Raw genomic sequence first — 26,747 nt, forward strand, 5'->3', positions numbered from 1 at the left:
GCCAATCGACCTGTACGAATATCCGATATTTCTGGTACAATGTCTTACGTTTTCACTCGAAATTAAACCGATAAGTTACGGTTTGTCTTTTCTTCCAGTCAAAGAATGCTTTTTGAATGGAAAGGAAGTGTGTTCCTCTCCATGATTCTTTGTCTTTCTCCCTTCACCGTAAATGGAAAAAAACAAAGACCTGCCTCGTGTTATAACGCAATGAAGTGATGAATCCAAAGACTGATGAATTCAGGTAGCGTAAAAACAGTTAATTATATATTAGCATCCTCTCGGTAAAAACCCACTTTCCCAAGTAGGGTGTATGTTTTCCCTCCTCTTCGAAACACAACCTATAACCATCCTTTTAATATGAATCCATAATAAGAGAGCAACAATAACACAACGGCCATGTCTCGATGGTTATGAACAAACAAGCGACTTCAAAAGAAACAGCAACTACTAAGAAAATGAAAATGAGATTCGTTAAGGTACATCAAGTAACTTCTGTCAGAGACAGGGAGAGATTTGTTTTGCGTGCTAACGTGCCCCAGATTAGCACGCCCACTGCACGGCATACTAATTTTTAATTCCTACAACCGACTTAAACTTGGAAACTGTTATTACCGAAGAAAAGCATCAAGAAATATAACAAAATAAAAAGCATTTGTTCAACGAACTGAAGGAAACGGTTACGGTTGGTAGAAAGAGCATCCGAAAACTCGGTGACGAGACCGAAGAAAAAGAAATACATGTAATACTTATATATAACACACTTTATTTATTATTATTATTATTTTCTTAAACCGTTGCACACTCAGAGGAAAAGGATTTTTAGGATGACTTCTTGATTTTTTTCCCGTGAGATATTTTCTTCTTCCGTTTTTTTTCATATTCGTCTTCATGGCAAAGATTAATTACTACTCGATTTTTAGCGTTTTCTAACGTGTAACTCCCTCGACAACACGAGGAGAGGATGTGTGTCTCGAGATTTGCTTCCTGCACATAAAATGTTTCACGCATGCTTTTTTTAAACTTGAATGCGAGAGGATGACGAGCCATACAGAGAAAACTGACGGGAAGAATGTCGAACAAACGTGTAACTGTCAGGCACCTTTGACGAATTGGACCAAAGTGACAAACTGACTGAGTGGCTAAGTGTTCTCCAGAATTCCTCTACTTGGCGGAGAGTTTCCAAAGGCTCTTCCCACCATTTTCTTAAAGCCGATTGATTTTTTGAAAGAGTGGAAAATAAGGCGAAAGCCATTGTATTCCACGGATTTCTTTTTTGCTTTCAAAGATCTCTAATGATTGAAAAAAATTAATTCATTAATTTTAAGAATTCATAAAAATCGTATCCAAGCCACACATATCCAAAAATGCCTCCACGCACACCAAAGTTTCACCATACGGGTAGAAATTCACTTGACTATATCAGGGATGGCAGATCTGTGGCACCATGGTGAAGTACTAAGTGTGGCACGCGTACAGAAGTTTTTGAAATTATGCCAAATATCTGATGATACACAGTACAAAAAAGTAAAACTTCAAAGGCAAAAAAAAGTGTTCAAATTCTTGGATTTAATTAAAACTTTCAAGAACACTGGGAGATTTCTTCATAACATGGAACAATATACGCGAACTTAAATGAGAGTAATGGGGAAAAATTAGTGGCAAGAGCTTGGAAATTTTTGACAACTACTGTCTTATAGCATCATACAGGGCATATTATAAACAGATCGACGAAGCTAAAAAAAAGAAGAAAAATTATGAAAAACTTTCGGCACAACATGCACTGTAACACGTTCATTAAAGTAGCATTAGGCTTTTTATAGACGTTCTCCTTTCCAACTTCATATCTAATAGTAATACCTGAATCAAAATAAGACTCGATTGGGAACACAAATTGTTATTATGCGTGTACGAAGTTTTATCATGATATGATTACCCACAGACAACTAATCTATTCACCCAAGAAAGTGGCAGGTGATGAAACGTCGAGTGACGATACATTCTGGCGCAGATACTCCCCAAAGCAAGGCAGATGGCATCTAAGTAAGAGAACAATTCTCGAAAATTTAAATCTTTCTTCGATAACTTTTTTTTTTCTAATTGAGATTCCGTCCTGTCATATACGCAGCTGGAAAACCAACCTGGGAAAGACATGAATTTTAATATTCAAACACGATTTACGGTTAAACAAACAGCGCGCAAAACGTCTTTTTTAGTATCTTTTCAACGTTCTTAATACAGTATATTCTATATAAACCTTGTTTTCAACCACGCACAATGGAAAAAAGAAATACGCGGTAATAACAATTTCGTAATGGTTGAGGTGCTAATGAATGAACGACAACTACTCGTAAATGATCATTCCCATTACTTTTAATACCCTTAGTTTTTTTTTTCTCCTATTCTTTTACCCTAGCCATTCTGGAAACCACGCTGTAACTCCACCCAACAAACACATACGAATCTCAGAGAAAAACTCTACCTCTATTTCCCACTTGAAAGTACGTCTCGCAGTTATGTATGTCTAAACACTTGATAATTATTTGGGCGTAATTCCCGCTAACTTAGAAAAAGCGGTTGAAAAGTTCCCAGCTCTCTGTCGTTTCTATTCAATTCCATTTACTACTCGATGTATACGGCAGGAAAAAAACAAGTAAAAATAATTTTCTTTATATATTTTGTCGTTTATTCCGGGGGGTTCTGCAAGGAAGACTCTTCTCTCCCCTGCAAACGAAAAAAGCACGGACAAAGGATAGATAGAGAGAGAATCTTCTCCTCCATCCCCAATTTCCTTTCAATTATAAATTCTTCACAATTAAGAGGCATACCACGGGACATTCTTGCGTCCGATTTTTCCAAAATCGTTCGCCCATCATCATCATCATCTACGTGCCTTCAGAATATTATTTCTCCGCATCAGATTTTGAGACGATAATTTTTGGTTCACCGGCTGCAATTACCTAGTTGTGGGACATATTTCTCAAACAAATAAGAATAGAAATTTTCATTTATATACATTATTATTTTATATGTAACAGCATGGAAACCTTCATAAAAAAGCTAAGCGATTATTTCAGATCATATCCAAACGCAATTTTCATATTTTTTTTTAAAAAACCGTCGTTTGAAATTATGTTAACGAGTTTTACTATACATATATGTTACGGTGAATATGATAAATCGATGATTATCCTTAATCGCCGGTTATTATGAATAACCACAATTTTCTCGGTAAGTTTAATAAATTCTCCAACATTTACAGGTGATTATGCATAATTCCCGATTGAAGTTGGCAAGTATGATAAATATGAAAGAAATCCATGAGGAAAGTATCATTTAAATTCAACCACTTACGCGATGGATGCACTATACATATATATTTCGCCAAAAAAAATTAAATTTAGTGAAAATAAGTGTTAAAAGGATAAAGAAACGTATAAATATTTTGTAATAAATTTCGTCTTGATGTTAGCTCTCTTCACATTTATCAACATTTTTAAACATGATCAACATCACCGATCGAAATAATCAACATCACCGATCGAAATAATCAACATCACCGATCGAAATAATCAACATCACCGATCGAAATAATCAACGTCACCGCATTCGAGACAAGTTCTGATCAAGTTGAATAATTTATTGACGGTTCATCATATTTACCGATACGAGCTGGGAATTATTCATAATCACCGGTAAATGTGATAAATCAGCGAAATTTGTCGAACTTACCAAAATTGTCGGCGATTATGCATATTTTCACCGGATTTATCACATTTACCGTAACACATATATATTTTGTTGATGTGGAGAAATATATTATGAAAATCAAAAAAAGGGGTTCTGGCGATGCGGGGACATAATGAAAGAAAAATCTGAATACGTACATGCATATCTGTTAGACATAAATATTCAAATGGCCCTGGAACGGTCGGTTTTCATGCTCGATAGTGCATAAGTATTCGTTATTGCCTAACGAGAGAGCGTGAGAAGTCTCTGATACGATGCTTGTCACGCGCTTTTTCAAGAGAAAATCCTTGATTCAGCATAAAATATAAACCATACCTTTTCCTTTTTGTTTTACACACAAGCCTCGAAAAAGTCACGTCACCTTACAGATTTTAGGAACTTTCTACAGTATTTAAAAGAATCCTTGACAAGTGATCTTGGCAGCGCCGTCTTAACGCATGAGCCCACCAGGGCACGGTCCGGGGGCCTCAGAAAAACGAAAAGTAGTTAAATTTGCCGAGGATTTTCTAAGAAGGTCCTCAGAAAAGTCACTTAGCCCGGGGGCCCATGATGTCCTTAAGACGGCCCCGGATCTTGGCATTCGATTCTTACAGGATCTAAGATGATATTCACTAAGACATTTGTCTTTACCGTTAGAAAAAACTAGGTCGATATATTGGGGAACAACGCAATATACAAGGATGCGGATCTTATTTAAAATAAATCTGCGACGAGATTCGGGACGGGACGGGGAAGACAGATGAAAATCAAATGGGAGAAGAGACATAGCAAGTGGCTGGGGGAGCACAGAGAGCGATGAATAAGAATTTGACGTGAAGAGAAAGATTTTAAATGAAATATATAATGGGAAAATTACTACAGCAAAACTTCGCTCGTAAAAGAGGTGTGACCGTTAATCAGGGGCTTGAAATGCATACTTCTATTATACAAGGGGAAATTATTATTTGGCTGTAAAAGAGGGATGACCCCATCTGAGGGGTGACCATTATGAGGGGTTTTACTGTACTTTCAGAATGAAACAGTACCCAAAGAATCGGTGCCATGAAAACACACATGGCCTATTCAGGCACAAGTCCTTATGTCCAAAGGGGGCTTAAATCCATAATAGCAGGAAGCTTAAATTAATAAGGACGGGACTTAAATATTGATATGGTAGTGCACTTTGCGAAAGTAAGCTGTACTCAACCAGTACGTAAGCTGCTACTTGCAGTACGGGGGTCAGAATATCACTTTGCCCCGAAAACAGCCATTCATATAACCTCCACAGTTTGGACATTTCGAGACCGTCACGAAAAACTGCACATGGGGAACTAATAGCATCGGCGAGTATATAATACCGAATTGCATTTCACTTCCACGCTGCATGGCCAAATTTATCATTTGAAATCCCTACCTAATTAATTTGACATTTCGCTAACTCTACTCTCCGATGTAAAAAAAAAAGTTTATGACAGATACGGTAGAGATGAACGCTCGGTCTATGTAGTCATGAGAGAGAGACTGCGCCAAGAGTCATGGCTTCGGCTGAAATAGTTCATTATTGACGATTATTTGTGTATGATGGCCTTAATAATATTACACGACCCAGATATTTTCTCTTGTGGGTGTTTGTACGTCATTTCGTCAGGGTCACCTCTGATCCCAGTAGATGACTGTGGCGGCAGACTTTCGGGCTTGAAACCGAAACTGTTGATCTGGTTTAACCCACAAGGTCGAGGATAGGTCATTCTCGTAGTCCGGAATCACACGGAGTTTTAGAGACGACCATCCCCTTTAGGAAGGAAAAAAAATCTTGATAGCGAAATTAGGTGAATGTAGAGTCACACCAAGGACAAAAAAATTAGAGCACTCTGTATTCGTAAATATGAACCAAAAATATCAATTACTTATTATTTATGAGGTCCTTAATCTTGCATGAGAAAATCTAGTCAGCAATTTACATAGAAAAATTCTGATTAATATTCCAAAAACGGGGTCCGTGGCCTTCATTTAATAGGAACAATGCGTCCATGGGACACAAAAGGTTAAGAACCCCCCCCCCCCCCACGATTTAAATGTTTAATTTAGACTATGGCACAATATCAGTAGATAGGTCATGTGAAAAAAACTGATTATCTTTTTTCTTTTGTTGTTTCAGAGCTCAGAATCTGACTTGCCGGAGTGTGGTCCCATGGCCGTTTGCAACAGAGTCGACACTTACTCAACGCCTTGGATAGAGAGGCAGTGCAGATGTCCCGGAAAGAAAATCTGTTCCATGTCATTGGATCAGCACGACGGACACACCGTCGTGGACAAATCGCGCCAGTTTAAAGTGAGTACGGAGCAATGCTGGATATTAATACCAGCACCTCGCGAATATATAACAAATTCATGGAATCAAATTTTTAGGGTTGGTTGAACATAAATTCTGGATCTCATTCTCCGCAGGTATGCCAACCAGTCAGCAAACTGCCGACGTGCAGATACTTCAGGGACGTCGCATGGACGTACGAGACGAGGCCCAACAACACCACGCAGCAGACCATCAACTGCATATGCCCGAAGAACAGCGTGGCCTACATCTTCAAGCACCAGGCCTACCACGAAGAGGAGAGCGGGGCTCTAGGATACAGATACCTTTTCGCCTGTTCCCCACAGAGCGTGAGTTCTCTTCTTACGAAATTAACTTATTAAGCGAATCAAATGAGCAGAAATCCGGATTTTTTTTTTGTTCCAGCAATAAGTTGCATTCTTTGTCGACACCGAAATTTCAACATGATGTTGGATCATATTAATTTGAGCGTGCAGCCAATCCAGGAATAAACAATAGGCGGATGCACTTAAAAATATATATGCTACCACCTAATGTGCCAACCAGAATCATATTTGGCAGCTTTGATTGGAAAAATGGAAGGGCGGTGCCAAAATTGCACACAAGCGATTTTGTTTTAACATGGGTCTTCAAGCATACATTGTCTAAAGATTGCTACCACGTTTTTTCTTTGGCGTGCTCTTTCTCCCAACTATTGTGACCACACATTCATTGTGAAACATTCTGAAGCTAAAATGTTATTTTTCCAAGAAATGTCACTATACGATCATTTTTTCACTTTGCACGACAAGTGGGGTCGGTATTAGAAATAATGCTGGTTTGAAATTCTCCACGTGAATATAACCTAGAACAGGGGTTCTCAAACTGCGCTCCGCGGAGCGGTGACCCTGACAAAGGTTTCTCGAAAATATTCTTTGGCAAACAGCTCCGGGGAGCCGGCGGTGCTCGCGGATATGCATTGAATAAGGGAAAGGGGAGCCTCGGATGGAAAAAGTTTGAGAGCCCCTGACCTAGAGGGACAGCGGTTGTAAAACTTTTGTGGCTCTGTTCTCTTGCCATATGAATAATTTATCTATAGTTCTCTTACCCTAGCCGTAATTTTTCGGTGTCTAACTTCTCCTGCAACCATACACCAGTGAGCCTTCCACTACAGGAATCGTTTGTCACGTGTTTTCTTGCCCTGATATTCATTTACCGGCGGGTACATTACTATATATTATGGTCCCACTCCATCTACGACGCAGTTACTCTAATAGTTATAGTATATATACACCCACACACTACTTTCCCTCGCTCAAGACAAAATTCTCACCCGTACCAGAAGACATCTTTTCGGCGTCCTTCTGGAGTATAAGCCGCACCCATGATATGACCCGGAAACCCGCAGATTTAAATACACCATGCATATGCATAAAAAATCGCAGCTTTATCGGAAAATTATTTCATGTATTGCATTCACAGTTTGAATTTTGCAGACAAAATACTTTTACAGATTTTTTGCAATTATTTTTCGTTACTCTTGATTTAGCGTCCCTCCCATAGCAGAGCTCCATGCGGCCCTAGAGCCGCCCCTGATAATTCACTTACGGCACTCTTGTCGGAATAGTTACATACCCCCCCCCCCCCTTGCCACACTCACTAATGGTCGCGTACGCACGCTTTCAAGACGGTCGCGGTTGTGCAAACAGTCAGGTCATTTCTTGTTCCGACTGACCACTATTTACGGGAGCATCAATAAAGGGCAGCCCTTACCACATGCAAGACACAGATGGTTTTAAAAAGGAATTTTCTCTACTTTTTATGAAAATTTTCGGAATTGTTAAGAGCATAACCACTTTGTTTTGGAATCACAAATAAAATATATATTTTTAATTACTATATCCGGGAACCTGTCTGGTGAAGAGCTGCGCCTGTTGTATACCCTTTTTTTTTCAATAAAATTCGATTTTTATTCCAGATAAGATACAATCTATAATAATTTGTTATAATAAGTGCTTACACGGATAACCAATGTTCATATGTATTTTTTTTTTCTTCCCTGCAGAGGTTGAGGTGTCAGAGGAAAGAGCCCTGCCGACTATTCACCGTCAAGAAGAGGCCGGACGTCGAGGAGGTCAACACGAACACGCTTTGCCAGTGTCCGCACGGCCATCGCTGTCCGCAACACCACAGCGAGCCGTCCGTCATTTTCGGAACCTCGTACCCTGCAGACCATATAAGGACTTATAGCGGTTATTGCATGGCTGATATCCCTTGAGGATCGCTACGTCAGTAAAAGCCACGAGAAATCGTATTTCAAAAAAAAAAAGCCTATGAGGGCTGAAGGACATATCTTTTTCAGATCATCGGGACGTCGAGCGGACATGATCGATCAATCGATGACAGTGTGAGGAAAGACAGATTCTCTCAGCGGAAATACAAACAAAAAAACTCCCGAGTTACTACTGAAAGTAACTTCTATTTCTTTTTTTATATATGTACATTAACACTGTAAATAACATAGATTTCTATCATACATGTAGATTATTTTTTAGAGATTATTATTATCCGTAGCTGAATCCGTGAATCTCGAGTTATCTATACTTTGTTTTACCGAACCTGCACTGGGCGAAAAATCTAAAACTTGAGACAATGTATAAGGGTATACGTAATTACAGTTCAATCTGTTTTGAGCTGCCTACAGCTGTAACTATTTCTCAGAAAATTATGAAAGTAGAGGAAGGTCTTAATGAAGGGATGGGGGGAATAATTAAGAAGCCCTTTTGAAAGCCTAAAATAGTGGTTCTTGCTTTTTCAGTGGCGACCCAAAATCGCTAATTTGATCAACTTCGCTGTCCATGTCTTTGTTTTGAACTTTAAAATGCTTAATGGACATTCATTATAAACAAAATGCTTGGTTTGATATTCGACCTGTCTCAGAAGCCCTTGGGAACTTCGTGGCTTAAACTCTCCGGATTGGTGTTGGTACGGAATAACCGTATTTGGAAAAAAGTTTCACCATCAAAGCGCGTTCTTGAAAACTCATCATAATATATATTTAATGAAGAAATTAGAATGGAAATGATTCAGCTTAACATGTTTGTACACCGCGCCATGAAGCTTGAGTAGTTTAATCTAGCACCTTCAGTGTATGTTGAAACTTTTTTTTAAATTCTCTTCAGTAAGGTATTATCAGAGTTTCGTGGCTTTATGATGAAATAGTAACGACTGTAGACTGCTCAGAACAGATGAACTTCAATTTTTTTACACCCTCAGTTAAACATCGTCATTTATGTGTAAATCATGTAGTCTAATTTAACACGTTAATTGTGAATCGCCCAAACTGTCAGAATGCGATTGATGTCAATATTGGTGATTTTTTTTTTTCAATAGACTATTTTATTGGTCAGAAAATAAAACACAATACTATCGAAATATATTTATTTTACGTTGATAACCTCTTTAATTCACATATAACAGGGCCTCGGACCAGGGAACGGCCTAAGATTTTCTTTTTCACACTATAAATTTAATGGAAAATCCATGAGATATGGTGTTACGGTTTTTGAGTTTAAGTATTTAAATGTGCAACCCTAGCTGTTACTTCTAGCTAATAGAAAAGTAACGGCTTCTCTTTTTTTTTCACTGCTCGTTAGCTGTTACTTCCAGCTGATGGGCTTCCAGAAAATTCTAAGGCTCCAGAATATCATTTTGCTTGAACAAGCTCATGATGTTGAGACGGCCCAGTACTGTACACCCACAGAGAGTTAGCTCCCGCTGAACTCTAGCCTTGGGGGATGGAGATCGACATTATTTATAAAATTTTTGTTCACTATAAACTAACTCAAAAAATGGTGTCTAGTAGAAATTTAGAAGTAGAAATGATTTCGCTGCTGGAGGGCATGAGAAGAAAATGTGGTTCAGAGGGGGGGGGGGCGGGTCTATGAGCAAAAACAATTCAAGAAACACTGGTTTAACGAAATTCTAACTATTCAGGAGCCGATCCAGGGCGATATCTCGCGAGGAGCAACTAAGTGTAGGTTCGTAGGATCATCCCGTATTTCTAAGGGACAGACCAATTTCTTCTGTATTATCTGGCTGTTGAGAGGTGGCCATCGCCAACCTCCCCTCCCCCCTCCGGCCGCTCGTATTCAAAATGGGCAAGGCTGCATATATCCGACCAAGAAAAACTTTATTTTAGCTTCGACAAACCCAAATATTTTGTAAAGTTGATTTCTTAATGGAAAACTTTTCCCCGTGCCTCTTAGTTTGCACCTGCTGAAAATCGGGCGAAAAAACCTACTTCATCAAGAAAGATAAGGCATTTTAAATAGGGTTTAGTGATTTTTGCTGTGCCTGTCAAAGGTTTAAAAAAAAAATCTGTTTCAACCTAAGTGGAGAAATTCAAAAATCCCCACCGTCATCATTGCTATTTCGCAGCGATTCTTCACTCATAGCGTCCGGTTCTTATAACCATAAACACTTCGTAGGGACAGAAAAGTTTCGCAGGCCCATTAAAGGTGGTATATTCATTCTTTGCTTATCGTAGAGGTGATTCTGTTTTTGGTGTTTTGGCATCAGCAGGGCAGAAAAAACACAGCCTGAGAAAAGTGAAGGTGGGAGAGGAAATAGCGGTGAAAAGTCAGACCCGAGCACCTTCATTCATGCTGGAGAAGGCGATGGGAAGTTCATCACGGTGAGGTATCCATAATAAAACTTCAAGAAACGTCAACAGTGGTGAGAGAAGGGGGGGGGGGAGAGAAATTTCTTATTATTCTCAGAAACAAATTGAGCGTCGGACGAGCGACGGCCAAATTACCGGGCCAAAAAAAGCCGTTCCCAGTGACCAAAACCACCCCCACATACGAGAGAAAGCGTATTTGGACAGGTACGAAGCGTATGCAGCGCAGTGTGAGTATGTGGTGTGGGCGGGAAGGAATATCACCCCGACATGGATGGTTGAACCAGCGACGGAAGTCAAGAAAAAAAAAAAGAAGTGCCCGGTCAGAGATCGAGGCTCAAGAAAGCACTTTTCGGGAGAGCACTTTTTTCCAACTCCATCAGCAGTGGCTTTTACGGTGGGAATCTACTGCCCTTCCCATGCCCTGTAGTGTTGTCCTCCCGACTGAAAGCGCCAGTTTCCGAAGGCGCGCACTTACACAAGGGGTAGTAGCACCAGCGAGCCAGAAAAAAATAAAATAGAAAATTCGCGACGTGGCCAAAGGTCATATTTTTAGGGAAAAATAGCAATAATAATAATAACAAAACTGACCTTTGCCGAAAAAGAGTTAGAGGCGTTTTTGTTTTGTTTTTTTTCTGTCGCTCTTTCTCCCGTGGGTACTGGCATTCCGTCGCGTTCACTTTCGCGATTCCGCTGCAATTTTCATTTCTCCGTGTGTCCAGCAGACAAGATTTAAAGGTCGAAAAGGTTTCTTCCCACAGCACTATTAATTCAGTTTTTTTCTTTAATTCGATAGAAGAACAGGAAGCGACAAATGCTCGTAATCGACGTTAACTATATCGAGGCGTTTATACGGACATTGCGTTTCTCGCTCGGTGTAATGAAGACGGAGATCGTGGGAGTTCTCACGACTGGGTGCGTAACTCGAGACGGTCAAGTGAAGGAGTCACTAAGACCGTTACCCCACGGGAAAATATTTTCGTACACGAAACTCATTCATCGACATGTAATCACAATTGAGACATTTTAAAGGTCAGGTTTAATCCCGTTTCAATCGTCTTCTAAACAGATTAGATCAGTGTGAAAAAGTTCCCATATTCATACCTTGACCGTTTGACCATATCATAAAACATTTAAAATGCGTTTAAAGCTCTCTGGATCTATCGCGATCCCATTCTTAACCGATTGTCCAATATCTTTGATCACTGTATGTGGAAATATGTGTTTGTTTAATTCAATGAAAATGTTGGGAGCCGCGATAGTTTTTAAACCAGTGATGCATTTTTTGCTAGCGTTTTTGTTTCTCAGGTGGGTACTCGCATACCGCCGTGTTCACTTTCGATCCCGCTGCAATTTTCGTTTCTCGGCTTCGATGTGTCCCACAGACAAGATTTAAAAATTGAAAGGTTGAAAAGGTTTCTCTTCCCATAGCACTATTTATTTAGTTTTTTTTTTCTAAATCGATAGAAGAACAGGAAGCGACAAATGCTCTTAATCGACATCGACTTTTCCTCAGCCATATCAAAGCGTTTATACGGACATTGCGTTTCTCGCTCCGTGTAAGTCAGACAAGATCGTGGGAGTTCACGACTGGGTGCGTGACTTGACACAGAGTCAAGTAAGAAGTCACTAAGAAGGGACCCGTCACCCCACGGGAAAATATTTTCGTACAGTCCTACACGAAACTCATTCATCGACGTGTAGTTACAATTGAGACATTTTAAAGGTCAGGTTTAATCTCGTTTCAACTTTCTTCTGAACAGATTAGATTAGTGTGATAAAAAAAGAGTGAAAGGACTTTCCCACACCTTGACCGAGGTTTGATCATATCATAAAACATTTGAAAGGCGTTTAAAGTTTTCCGGATCTCTCTCACGAGACACTCTCAACCGATTGTTCGCAGCTTCCGATCACTGTATGCGGAAAGCTATTGTATTAAGTTTAGTTCAATGAAAATATCTTGGAGCAATTTTGAAATCTCAATAATGTATTTTTCAAACTTGTACCAGCACTTCTATTTTCAAGTATCATTCACAGTAGAACAATATTTTGATCACGTGAATCGGACTTGTAAAGCTATTTATGACTGTTTTGTACAAACTACGTGTACAGTGTATAGAAACATGTGGCATGTTAATAAATGAATTTTAGTATATTTTTTCTCTCGAGAGTTTGTGTTTATTTTTGTCAAAATAATTACAGTACTTAGTCTGGAATTTTCTGTGTTTTAATGAGCATTCATCCCAAGACCCCTTAGCAAAACACTGAGGGGAACGAAGGACCAGCCTGTGCTTTTACGTGGTCACATTTTAATTTTAGTGTATGCTTCGTTCTGCTTGAAACACATCCCCTGGACTCAAAATCAACAAATTGCGGACAACCTTTCGGAAACTAATACTGCAGATATACGCAAAAAAAAACTATAATAACGTACGCAAACTAGGCTTAAACTAGCCTACATTATAAGTGTACGTACAATACAAGCTACAAGAGAAAGTGTTATTGTCTGAGTTATTTCTGTGTTGGGCTGGACCAGGGTCATCAATCAATAATATGCAGCGACAAAAGGAAGTTAGCTGAGTATTGTTACTTTATGACTATACAGGGTTCCCAGAAAAATATTCTCAAACATTTTCCTGACCAAAACTCTCGAAGAAAGAAATATAATTCAAAATCATCTTGCAAATGTTTTTAAAGTCTGTTTTTTGCCCCATTCAGAGAATTTTTTCACCTGACTTCTATCAAATATTTACATATTTCCCTGACTCACTCTGCGACTATTTCTGATTTTCCCTAACTTTCCAGGTTGTTGGGAATCCTGCCATATTTATCCATCTCGACGGACATTTTTTTCCCGAAATTAGTGAATTAAAATCAACATAAATCGACATTGTCATCCTCGAACATGCGAGGATGACAATATCGATTTATGTTGATTTTGAACTGGGAAAAACTGGTTGAAATCACATCAATTAGACACTTGGATTTTCCTCCATGAATTTCGTAAATGTAATCGATGTATCTAATCTACAGACTAGAAGTCTCGAAAGCCTTGGGGCCCGTGGACTATCTGAAATTTTTGAAGTAGTTGGCAATGTGTGAAACAGCGAAGACACATCAAAGAACAATCTTGAGTCATTAGATTAATTCCCGATCCGCCTAAAATCTTGGTGAACAAACGATACAATTGATGTTGCAAGGAATACGTCCCAACGAATGCATGTTATACTTGGTGAAGGTTTTTTTTTTTTTTATCTAAGCTCTCTACCTTGATTTGAATATGGCATGAGGAAGTAAATATAGCTTTTGAGAGCTCAGGAAAAGCATGTGCAGATTTTGGAAGTTTTGAGGCTGGGGAAGCTACAGCAATAAGTTTGACAACCATTGCAGTATACGGATTTATGGATAAAGATAAGAATGGATAAAGATTACCGTCGGGTAAAGATATTCAGAAGAAGTGGATACTTTGACAGGCAATGATATAAGATAAGATAATTATATATATACAACCTATCTAAATAAGTAAATTTATGCCGATCAAAGGTGTTCAATCTTTAGTAGAGTGCGGGCCACTTCATTGGTTTGAAAACGTCTCGCGGGCACATAGTGATCTGGAAGAGCATCACAGGTCATTTACACGATCTACGTGTGCCGCGGGCGACTTTAGTGACCTAGAACTGTGCCGCGGGTAGCATAAGTTATCGCTATACAGAATCGCAACTAGGGGGGGGGGAGCAGCCGGGTCTCGTTCCCCGAGCGCTAGACCCGAGAGGGAGTAAATTTCATTCTGAAACCTCTCCCTCAACATTACAAAGTGGCGTCAAAATGCGCGCTTGCCCCAGGTGACCAAGCATCTAGTTGCGGCCTTGTCGCTATATACAAAGTATGAATAATATATAAAGTAAATATGCTAGTCACTCAAGTAATCTGTAAATGCATCACCAGCTGCTTGAGGGATTTATAAATGTGCCGCGGGTAACTTGAGTGATGTGGAACAGCACCACGGACCGCTCAAGTACTATGTAATTGTGTCGCGGGTTACTCAAGTGATCTATAAATATGCCGCGGGTCACTCAAGTGATCCGGAAATGTGCCACACGTCACTAAAGTTCTCTTTAACTGTGTTGCAAGTCACTCAACAAATCTGTGAATACGCCGTCCCTTAAGTGATCTGGAAATGTGTCATTTAGTTCATTTTTACGAAATTGGATTTGAGGTCTCGTGTCACATCAGATGACTCTGAGGGCCATATTTGGCCCACGGGCCATGGGTCGAGGATTCACACACACAACTTACACATCTTATATCAGTTCGCAAGATTTCGAATGAAAGCTTACGTGTAGCAAACGCAGATGTTTTCCACGATTCATCAATGCCAAGATCTTTCCGATCACCTTCTAAATATTCATCACCCAATAGAAGCTAAATTAGGGATTTTATCGACGGATCTTTCCCCGATGTCACGGTAACATGAATTTTAAAACTACTGTAATTGAACCGACAACAAGAAGAATTCTGACATCTAAACATACAATACATCTATTGCGCATTTTTCAGTAAATCCGAACGTTTGTTAAACTCTTGAGCCTTCACCAGGTACACTTCATTCTACTGCTAGAGTAGAACCTATTCGTGATACGGGGATCAGAGTTGGAAACCAGAGATATTAATGTCGGGAACGTTTTCGAGAGTTCGATTTCATTCCTCGCATGTAAACCTATGCAGAGGAGGAGACAAAGATTCAAAGGGTGTTATTGAATTGTTTGATAACGAATTAACTATGTCTGTGGTCTCGATACAAATACAATCCATTCATTATCAAGAAACGATGGAAATCAATTGGAAAGTTAAATTTTGCATTGTTTGGAATTTAAAATGGAGAAAAACACTAATCTTTATCTCGAATGACGTCTCCTATCTGTCTGCACACTTGTGTTCAACGTCGGCGGCGCCGAATTTCAAGTGACCTGAACCTCGTATCAAGTTAGCTCTCGGCTTTTGAACTAATTTCACTTCATACTCGTATATTTGGAGGTCATTAGACTTGGATAATTCGCCATCAACCATTAGAGGTTCTCGAAGTGGGCTTCGCAGTTCCTAAGAGTGTCAAGCAGTGTACACTGTTGAGTATCTGTTCGGTGGTTAGAATGAACTGAATTTTTTTTTTAATATCATCACTAAAGACTGCTTGATGGCGTAGAAGATAGAAACATACCAAAAGAATTATTAAATATAATTATTATAGACATAAACTTTGATGACACCTCTTCGAGTCATTAAAAAGTGTGATAAGAAAGCTGCTCGAATTACATTGATGTAAGTGTATCAAACCCAATAATGAAAGTGCTTTAGGGAAAACTAATTCGAGATGATTGGAAGGGAAAATTAAAATATCAATAGTACAGTGTGGTTTTAGAACAGGAAAGTCATTTGCAGATCATTTATTCACGATCAGACAGTTAATAGGATAAAAAAGGTAAAAATAGATTCGCATGATACAGCCGGCCCCGCTGAAACGGAGATAACGGTTCCGACCAGTGTTCGCCAATACGCGTCTAGATGCGTGATTCCCGCATCGAAATTCAATTTTACCCCTCTAAATTTCATTAAGGAGTGAAAATACTCCTTCAAATTTTAGTTAATTTTTTTCAATAGAGCTATTCTTCAATGATGAATAAAAAATCTCCTTCTTTTTACGGAAATGCCCCTTAAAATTTTGGAGAGGAGTGAAATTACTCTTCAAAATTATATTTTCGGATAACACTGGTTCCGACGATACCTCCAACTCTTCCGTTAGATATTAACATAGTATCCGATCAAGCGGGTTGTTCGATTATGCAGAGAACAACTGCCGTTTCACACAGTTTAGTATAGTTTGCAATGCCTTAAACATCAAATTGTACCTTTGCTGTCATCTGTGTAACCATTTTTTTAAGCAGAATGCTTTTCAGTTTTCAAAATCTTTGGAAATTTCCTCTGCTCTTTGTTCAATCATGACGCCGTTGATTAATTTTTTTTTTTTTTTTTTTTGCTCTTTCAGCATGGAACTACTGTAATACAGCTTGGTCGACACCGTCGAAATTACATTTTCTCCTTCTTTTCCTGATCAAGTTTTCCGTTCTTTCACCATCGCCAATATATATATTATTTTTTGATTTTTATTGCATCCAAAACTCAATTTACTGCACAAACAGAAATCTTTTCCATTTGACCGCGATCATTCCCTCCTTCAGCCCCGATATTACATATTTTGTGGGAGAAGGGATTCGTCTTCCAAAAAAACATTCATGATATTATTAAAGAATATACAGGAATACTGAAAAACATTGATACAAAAAATATGAACACATAATTAAATGTAAATAACACAAAAATTAATGAAAATACAGAATCGACAATTTTTTTAAATTAATGGAAGAAACAGTTCCAGAATTGATGAACATTCAGAATTGACGAAAAAAATCATTCCAGAATGGATGGAAATTTAGAGTTTATTATATGTAATGTAACAATAATACAATTTATTATATCATTTATAATTTTTGGATGGAAAAGGGTTAATTTAGCGAATTTTAAAGTACTTTTGGAACAATTTTTTCACTCCGAGTGCTGGGCTCTCCAAAGCGCAGGGCCCCGGAGCGACCTCTCTTGGCGCACACCCCTGAAAACCAGGGCCGTCATAAGAGCATCACGGGGCAAGTGGTTTTTCTGAGGCCCCACCAGGTTAATTCTAGAAAATTCGAACCAGATCTAATTTTTGTAGGGGGGCCCCCCTTCTTTTGAGGCCCCTGGGCCGTGCCCGGGTGGACCCATGCGTTAAGACGGCAATGCTGAAAGCGGCTCTACATCGCAGGCCAAAAAGAACCACTGAGTATGGCAATTCGGAACTCTCTCACGGAAAAATTACAGAAAAATGAAAACAAATTCCACAAAACGATTTCGCCTCGAAGTCTTCACGGACATTCGAAGCGAAAATATTGCTATTTGTTCTCCCTCCCGTAAAAAAGAAGCTACTTTTGTTCTCTCGCAAAAAAAACCCTTTCCATTTTTTATTTTATTTATCCTTTCTCATTCTCGAAGCGTGTTTCGCGCGTGCACTCAAAAATCACAGCCAATTATGATCCCTTTATTTTTGTGCTTCACAGGCAAGAAAACGAAAACAAAAATAGATGGAAAATAAAAGAGTGGGCAGCATAAACAGAGTATTAAATGTCACTCTCAGCGGAAACGAACCAGTGGTCGTCTCAGATTTTATTTGATTCTTTTTCTTATATAGCTTTCTTCTCCTTCCATCATCATCTCGTTCATTGCGAACTTCCTCATCTGCAACAAACAAGCTTCTTATTTTATTATTTTTTAGCAAGTTGCTGCTGCTTTTTTTTTTTTAAAGAGCTAAACGAAGAAAGAAGCGCAGAAATGAAAGATGTGGCAAAATAAATAACAAAAAAATCCCATCCTTTTTTTTTTCTTCTCATACTACTACGGGGGCCTTTAAAAAAAAAAAAATTGCAAGAACCAGCAGCAGCAGCAGCTGCTGTTGCTTCATTGAATGAATGAATCATGCTTCATTTCCATCTCTATCTTCCCCATGACGTTCTGCTTGGAAGTATTATTATTATATATAAGCCCATCATCTCTCTTTTTCAAGCACAGAAAGGGTTATTTCGGACCGGAAGCGTGCCAATCATGTTTAATGGATTTCGATATTGCGATTTTATTTTATACATTTCTTTTTTTTCCTACGAGGATTCTGAGCAATCAAATGATAAAAGAGATGGGGGGGGGGGGAGACAGAGAATAAAAAACAATTTCAGATATAGATAAATTATAAATTTAGGGACTCGCAAATCTAGGGCACGAAAGATAGAAATGATACGCGAGTAAAAAAAAAAAAAGATTCAAAACTACATTCATTGTCTATATGAGAGTCATTAACTTGGAAATAAAAAAAAGGGGGGATTTTCAGTTTGTAGTACACTATCCCTCCTTTCTCAGGGTTTGTAATAAATGACCTGATGCAATTTTTATTGGGGTTCCCATGTAAACTCGGAGAAGGTATATACGTATACATAATAACAGAGATGATGGCGGCTATAAAAAAAAAAAGCGATATCATAAAATGGAAATCACCGAAAATCCATCTTTTCATCGTATCGTTATGTTGCAGTGTTCTTTAACCCTTTGATTTTATTTTGAGTTAAGTACTGTATTATATTTGAAAAAAAATAAAAATAGGTTAAATATACCAACTTCTTTTAAATGTGACTATAAGACCTACAGAACCTTCAAACTGATGAAAAATTATCATATGCAATGATAAGACTACGCCGTCGATGACAGCGATGAACTCTCCCGAAGCAGCTGTCCCCGATTCAGATTTTTTTTTTTCATACATATTAAATTAAAATTTATGAAATAGGCTGCAACGGCTTATAAATATCTGTAGGCTTCAAATTATTTATACTCGCTCACAACGAATAATGATTGAAGAAGAAATAAGAACAAATTAGCCTGCGTCGTGCTTGCTCAACTCATGGCCCAAATGTGGCCCTAGAAGTCATTTAATAGTATGGTAGCAACGAGCTTACGTTTATCCAATCGACACAAATATGCGTCTGTAACGAATGACTTTGAATCTGAAACGGTCTTTAGCAGTGCCGGATAGCGGTAGATGCAGGCCTCCCCCCCCCCCCCGCCCTTCCGTTCCCTAGAAAATTTGCATTACAGTCGAGCTTGGTTGATTCCAATTCCAAAGTCTTTGAGGAAAAAATTCGAATTGTCCAAAATTCGAATTATCTAATTAATCAATCCTAGATATATGTAAAATGACCACAAATAGCACAACTTAATCATCAACATTCACCTACGATTACAACTGTCAGTTATTAAAGTTTTATCATCAGTTGCACGTGTTTCTGACATTTTAATAACTTATAATTACAACCAGGATAATATGCATATGTGCATTTGCATATTTTGGCCTTTTTTAGCATTAATGCATATAAATGCGTAAAATAAAAGAATTTTCAGGATAAGTGCATATTTCTGACGGTTTATTTAAGCTCACTCAATTTTTTTATCATTTTTCAAATAAATATTGTTCGCAATATTTTCATAACATCGGTTTTTTCCCCGCAGGTGAAATTTAGTGAATTAATACATATTTATAAAGTATTTTATGAATACTAACCGTTTTATTGCAAGGCTATTTCTAGAGATATGTCAAAGTGTTAAATTTTTTTTAGAAATAGTGTCTAATAATTCATTGTTATATAATATAATAATTCTTTTGTTACTGGTATTTTCGTTATTGAGCAGCTACAACAAACTAAAAAATTCCTGAATAAAAAATATGTAGTTAAGTAAAGAACTCTTTAAGTAAAGAACTTGCTTTTCTATATTCTTCCTCCGGATCGAACCCGTGAATCCTGACGGTAACCTTCATGGTGGAAGACGAGCATCTTACCACTGCACCACTCAGGCGCCAGTGTTAAATCTAGCGTTATTCAATCTTAAATGTGATTCTCGATGCAAAGGGGGCCCCCCGATGAAGACAGCCCAACATCATAAGTCCTAGGTAGGGTGGCCAAATAATGCAACTGAAAAACCGAGACATTATGCAAAATTACTTAATAGAAAAACAGGGACATCCACAAATACGGGAAGTTTCGGTGGGTATTAATGAAAATTGGGACCACGAAAATGAGTCGCACCATGCGGAAAAACGTACAGTGAGAACGTTATAAGCGAAGTCCACTATATACAATGACGCCAAAATAAAAATGGTGTTAAGTCTTTTTGGAAAATCATCCAGTAAAAATCAGTGCTTCTAGTTGAAGATTGGGAACATACAGTTTTTACATGCCCTGGGAATGGCGAGCAATTTGTCCAGTCCTGTTTCCTACGTTCAAAACATAATAAATAACCTCTAGAAATACAATGGGTATCATTTTTGAACACAATGGGCATAGTTTTTAACCCTATTTTAATAGTTGAGGCTTGTGAAAGCAGAATAAATATCGTATTAACCGATATTACACAGTATCCGATTATTTTATAAGTGGGCACAACTTATCGATAAATAATCAATTACTCTGTAAATTATTGAGAAATTGATTTATCGGATAAAAAAAAAAAAGATAGAATGTGAAAAAATATGACCACAATTTATGCGTTGTTTCAAATTAGAAAGCAGTACGCAAAGTCAGAGATAGATGACGCTACAAAAAAAACTACGCGAACAAAATCGAAACTTAAACTGACTCGAAATGAAACAAAATTTGCCCACTCACCAAAATTAAAAGTAAAAATTATATTAACTGATGTTTGACTGCATCGAATTTCTCTATAATTGAGTACTTTTATCTAAAAAAATAACAATAAAACATAAGTTTTTCCAAAAAAAGGGAAAAACATGTTCTTATAATATTCATCAATTCAAAAATTAATGTTTCAAGTCGACAGCAGAGGTCGCTAGTGAAAACCTTTTTTTTTTTTTTTTTTCTGGCAGGTGAATCAATACATTTTTGTGGTAGCACTCAATTTCTTAACCAAATTGCACATAAGTTTTACATACGATTACTGGTTACTCAAATGACATGTTTGAGAAGTTTCAAAATCCCTCCCAATCACATACAATGGAGAAAATCAGACTGGGGGCAATCGGCTTGTTACGGGAACATCTTTCCATCTGCAGGGCAATCGACCGAGCCCCTCAATACTAACGGTTGAAAATTTAATAAAATCTGAGGACGGAATTGCACCATAAAAGTTTTAGAAAAGTTTTTTTTATAAAACTTAAAAAATGCAACCAATAAGTGTAGTAGTTACATTCGCGCGAACATAACCAATAGGCTCATTGTTTTGTTTTTGGTTTTTTTTTGCAAGTTTTGTAAAAGACTTTTTATCAAACTTTTATAGTATAATCCCGGCCTAGGCTCTACAGAATATGGTCTCTAAGATTCGCGAATAAACATAAAACAACATCGAAATAGGAATTTACGGCAGGAAAAATTCTAAAAAAAAGCATTTTCACAAAAATTCCAGCTGGAAGGACTTGAGGCTACAAAGTGTTTGTTTGTGATATGTATGCATCCATTTTTTTGTGTATTATATGTTTGTATTTGTGTAACACATGTCTATATTTGCGTAACACATGTCTATATTTGCGTATTACATGTTTGTATTTGTGAAATAAATAAATAAAAAGTTTAAAAATAGGCAGAAAACAAAAAAAATTACGGCATTTTATTTGAACTTCCAGGTTCTAGTAATTGAGGCTGCGGCGTCCTGCTGGGGAGAGAAGTGCGTCCCCGGTGCACGGAAGGGCGGCGCGACGGATTCTCACCCTACAGATCCCCGCCGACGCGTCCCCGGTCACCCGGGACTGAATCCCTCTCCGATTCGGACTTCGAGGGCCCACCCGTTTGCCCCTGAGCAGTTTCACGTACTCTTGAACTCTCTTCGCAGCGGTTCTCAACCTTTTTTGACTCGCGGAGTCCTTTTTAGTAAAAAAATTATATGGCGGAGCCCCGTAGGCCCATTTCTGAATTATTCATCAAAGTTACTGATTTATTTTTACTATTTGAAAATATTAATAAATATTTTTTTTTTATTTTACTGCTTTTTTATGTTCCTCAATCGGCCACGGAGCCCCTGGAGAGTGCACAAGGAGCCCCAAGGGCTCCGCGGAGCACCAGTTGAGAACCGCTGCTCTAAGGCATTTTATTCCTGACGTTTCGCCCAGATCTCTGGCGGGCATCTTATAAACGGACATAGGTGAAGTACGAAGGCTTTCTCACTTGCCAAGGAGACCTGCATCCATTTAACCTCAGAAGATGCCCGCCACAGATGTGGGCAAAACATCAGGAATAAAATGCCGTAGACTATGACCTAATAGCCCGGAAACCACTTGTAGGTCATTAAATGCCCCCCCCCTCGCGCCATGAACGCCTCAGAAAATATAAATAATTATATTACTGTTTCATAAATAATGTAATTTTTTTTTTAGAAAAATGTATTAAACCGTAAAATTAGAAATTGTGTTTTTTGGGCTGTTTTTCCTTTCGGAAAATTTCAATATTTGTAGAACAGATTCTTGGAACAATTTGAGCTAGAGGTTCTTTTTATTCTTCAAAACCATTTCATTGAATTAGTTTTGAAATAAAGAGATTTGCGGTTGCAAAAAAGGCTCCAAGTTCTGTATTCACAGCAACGTATCAATTGTGGACTTGTTAACCCTTCAAGCGGCACAGCAGAAATTACTAAACCCCCCCCCCCCGCATTTAAAATGCCATATCCTTCTTTGGAGTAGGCTTTTCTTCCGATTTTCATCAGATGCAAACTAGGGGATGAAAGGAAAAGTGTTTTGTTACAAAATCAACTTTACAAAATATCTGGGTTTGTCAGTGCTAAATAAGGGGGTTTTCAAAAGGCGAGATATCTCATTAATGTCGTTTAAAGGGTTAATAAGCGAATTTGAATGAATGGGAAAAAAAAGTCCAAATTCGACTTATTTATTCCAATTCCCACAGTCCGACAAATTATCGGAAATTTTTTCCACATTACAAAATGTCTGGGCTTTTCAATGCTAAAATAAGAGACAAGAGATTGGCAAGATATCTCGTCACTGCCGCATAAAAGGTTAATTTCATAAATGGTTAAATATATATACTGTGCGTAATTCATTAATTTAATACGATTAATTTTAGGGGAAAGTGGAGAAAAACCGAGTAGGCGGATCAAACTGGGTCGGGCATTATCTCCGAATTTAGTGCTGCGATCCACCCGAAAACATGTAAATTAGTGCTCTGCATCTCTTAAATAAATTTGAACTAAGATTAGGGAATGAAGGGTTACTGTGTGATTTAAAAAAAAAGAAATTTTAAGTTTTAGGTAGAAGTAATTCAATTTTGTGTTTTATATTATCTATCATACTCGGCTAAATTATTGAAGAATCATAATAATAATTTCATGAGTGTATTCATTATTTTTTCAAGTAACATTTGAACGCATTAATAGAAAATTGAAGGCGTCACTGAACAAAATTGTGTCATTTTGTTTCATAAATGCCAGTGTGGGGCTAAATCCGGTATTGATGGGTGGGACAAATCGGTATTATAGTTTAAATACAAATACAACACCACCACAACAGGCAAAACGCCCTACGAGGTGGCTGAGAAAAAGATGCACATAACAAATATGGATGTCATATACTGTATTTCAAAAATACAGCAACCCAATTAAAAATGCAATTACAAACAATACATCATAATATTCTTAATATCAATCCTGGAGGACAAAATTCAGAAAGCTCAAAGAGTTCCCTGCTTTTTAGAAGCAGCCGTAAGAAAGTTATGAGGCTATACGGGACGACCAGCACCTTTCAGCCCCCCCCCCTAATTTTTTCTTCATGTCAGCGCCTCTGCTTTTGATGGAATATATAAGAGAGCCCAGATAAATATTTTCTACATCCAATAATAAAAATATGAAAGCAGCAGCAATAAGAATACAGTGGATAAAGTCAATAAAAGAAAAAGCAAAAAAGAATATAGCTATTTCAATAGGAATATCGTGAGAAGACAATTCTGAACCTTGTATATTTTATTATGAACGCTATGCACAGTTCAAGTCAAGAGAAGAATGGACTAGACTCACGAAGTACACTCGAATACAAAGATGACACTTTTAAATGTGGTTTTCGCTATTAACATGAGAAAAATAACTTGAATTGTTCAGTTATTAAGATTTTTCAGTTATCTTCAAAAAGTGAAATGTATAACTTGAAAGACAAATGCTAATTTTTCATTTTTTAAAATAATTTTTTAATACATAAAGTATTACAACATACATGTTTAACATGTATTTCAATGGATACTAGGTTTTGTCCCACCCGTGGGGCAAAACCGAGTATTTGCCCCTTTTCAGAAAAAAAAAATCAGAATAATTAAAGAAAAAAATTAACAAAAAATCGCTTATATTAAAGTCGTTGAATATCCATTTAAGTTGTATGACAGTTTTGTGTAATTTTCTTTGTATGTTTCAGAAAAATGTAGGCTTGAACATTTGAGGTGTATCCGGTTTTTCCCCCACTTTCCCCATTCAAAATTTATTGATTGCAACTTCTAAATTGCATGTTTCTAGAGATAAAAATTTCTTAGGCATGTCTAATTCAGTATAGAAATGTGATCTGGCTCAAGCTTTTTCTTCTTCCGGTATCGCGGGAAATTCCCGGTTGCATTTTAGGTGCGGGATCCCGGGAGAGAAACCTTATGCCACGCAGGTCCCAAATACCGTATAAGCCTGGTATTTTTTTCATAAGGAAGATCATCAGAATAAAGAAGTCGTGCTGCCCTCTAGAGACAGATTCGGTAACAAGACAATCACGAAAAGCAAGTAGTGCATCAGTGGTTCTTGACAATGGCTCTACGACCGCTCAAGGCAGTGCCGTCTTAATGCATGGGCCCGGGGGCCTCAAGAGAGGATGGGCCCCACAAAGAAGAGACCCGGTTGAAATTTTCTAGAATTAACGAGGTGGGGGCATCAGAAAAATCACTTGGCCCGGGAGCCCATTATGCTCTTAAGACGGCCCTGGCTCGAGGAAAACAAAATCAGTAAGATTGATGAATAGAGGGGGCCCCCGTCATAGAAATTATATACTGCTCTGTGAGTGAAAAAAGGTTGAGAACAGCTGTAGTACAGTCAAATATTTAATGAAACTACTCCGGTAATTCACCGGAGTAATTACCGGAATAGTTTGATTAAATATTTTACTGTACTACATCGATACTGTATCACTCAGATCAACCCCCCCTCCCTCCAAGAGAAATTCGAATATAATATTGCATTCAATAAATCCGTTGAAAATTATTTGCATGAATGTTTTTGATTAAATAACAAATTCAAGAAAACTTTGACCAAAAAATAAAAAAAATCGGGGTATTTTTTTCAAACAAATTCGTAACAGAGAAAAATCCGTGACTGTCCTGGACAATGCGGGACGATCACAGTGCGGGAGGAAAATTCGCCCCTCTCAACAGCGAGCTCTAGATCTGTCCCTGGGTAATTCCCAGTATAGGCGCCAGAACGTGGGGGAAGGTTGAGGCCTTCAAACCCCAGCAATAAATTTTGTGGGGGGGGGGGGAACTGAGACAACCCCCCCCCCCACAATAATCCATGAATATGCAATGCAACACACTGTTCCGCATCATCCGCACAAAGCCATATATACCGAGTGCTAAAGCTTCCAATTACTGAAATGTGGACCTCGCTCTGAAAATTCATTACCAAAATATTTTATGCTTTTAAATGCAATAATTACCGATACATATTAAAAATATAAAATCTCTATATTTTGGCAACTTATCACTGTGTTGGCAAGTTTTCTTTAGCTGTTATTAAAAGTTGCTTTTTTAGGGCATAGGTGAGATAGATTTGATGAATGCTGGTGGGGGGAGAGAGACACATGATGGTGATCACGTTCATATATATACGCATATACGCTAGATCAGGGGGATGAAGCACTATTGGTGAAGTTGTTTTACCACGAATCACAAGCTGAAGCATTACAAACGTTTCGGACACAGAAGAGATTGAAGATAGATCCAGGTCCAATAACTTCTAACGGAATTCCGCGCAGTGCCAAAGCCTCCTAGAAGAAGCCTCAAGAAGTAGTATCAAGGAGGCTTTCACAGTGCCCTCTACTGACAAAAAATTTAAATATTTTTCAGACCAAAAAAATCCCACTTCGGCCTTCGTGAAAATTTTTTGCAAACCCAGAGCCACAACTAGATACATTTTCACCTTGGGCAAACCGGCATTTTGGCGCGCCCCTTGCTGTGTAGAAGAAGCAGTTAAAGCAGTGATAGAACGATTCAGGCGGAGGGGGGACGATAGAAGCTACGGGTATAACATAGGATCCTATTGGTTCGCTTGAGTTGTGGGGCGATGAAAGAAAAAAATTCCTGAAGTAGGGGGCGATGGAACAAAAAGTTTGGGAAACAGTGAGTTAAAGGGTGAATTCGACGC

At 38.2% G+C, this 26,747-nt stretch overlaps 2 protein-coding genes across 2 annotated transcripts in view; one reads left to right on the forward strand and one right to left on the reverse strand.

Annotated features, from left to right (window-relative positions):
* Positions 1–11,019, forward strand: part of aos (protein argos) — a 38,269-nt gene extending 27,250 nt beyond the window's left edge. Inside the window, exons 2-4 of the mRNA XM_089244708.1 lie at positions 5,888–6,061; positions 6,178–6,390; positions 8,106–11,019. Coding sequence (XP_089100834.1) covers positions 5,888–6,061; positions 6,178–6,390; positions 8,106–8,318 — 600 coding nt within the window. The 3' untranslated portion in view covers positions 8,319–11,019. The remainder of the gene's footprint in view (positions 1–5,887; positions 6,062–6,177; positions 6,391–8,105) is intronic.
* The window catches only part of LOC149088123 (elongation factor-like GTPase 1), a 187,995-nt gene that overhangs the window by 73,941 nt on the left and 87,307 nt on the right, over positions 1–26,747 (reverse strand). The gene's annotated exons all lie outside the window — the stretch shown is intronic.

This window comes from Pholcus phalangioides, unplaced genomic scaffold, assembly GCF_987345545.1.
Source record: "Pholcus phalangioides strain wild (caught in Gottingen) unplaced genomic scaffold, Ppha-v1.0 ptg000003l_1, whole genome shotgun sequence".
Taxonomy (NCBI): domain Eukaryota; kingdom Metazoa; phylum Arthropoda; class Arachnida; order Araneae; family Pholcidae; genus Pholcus; species Pholcus phalangioides.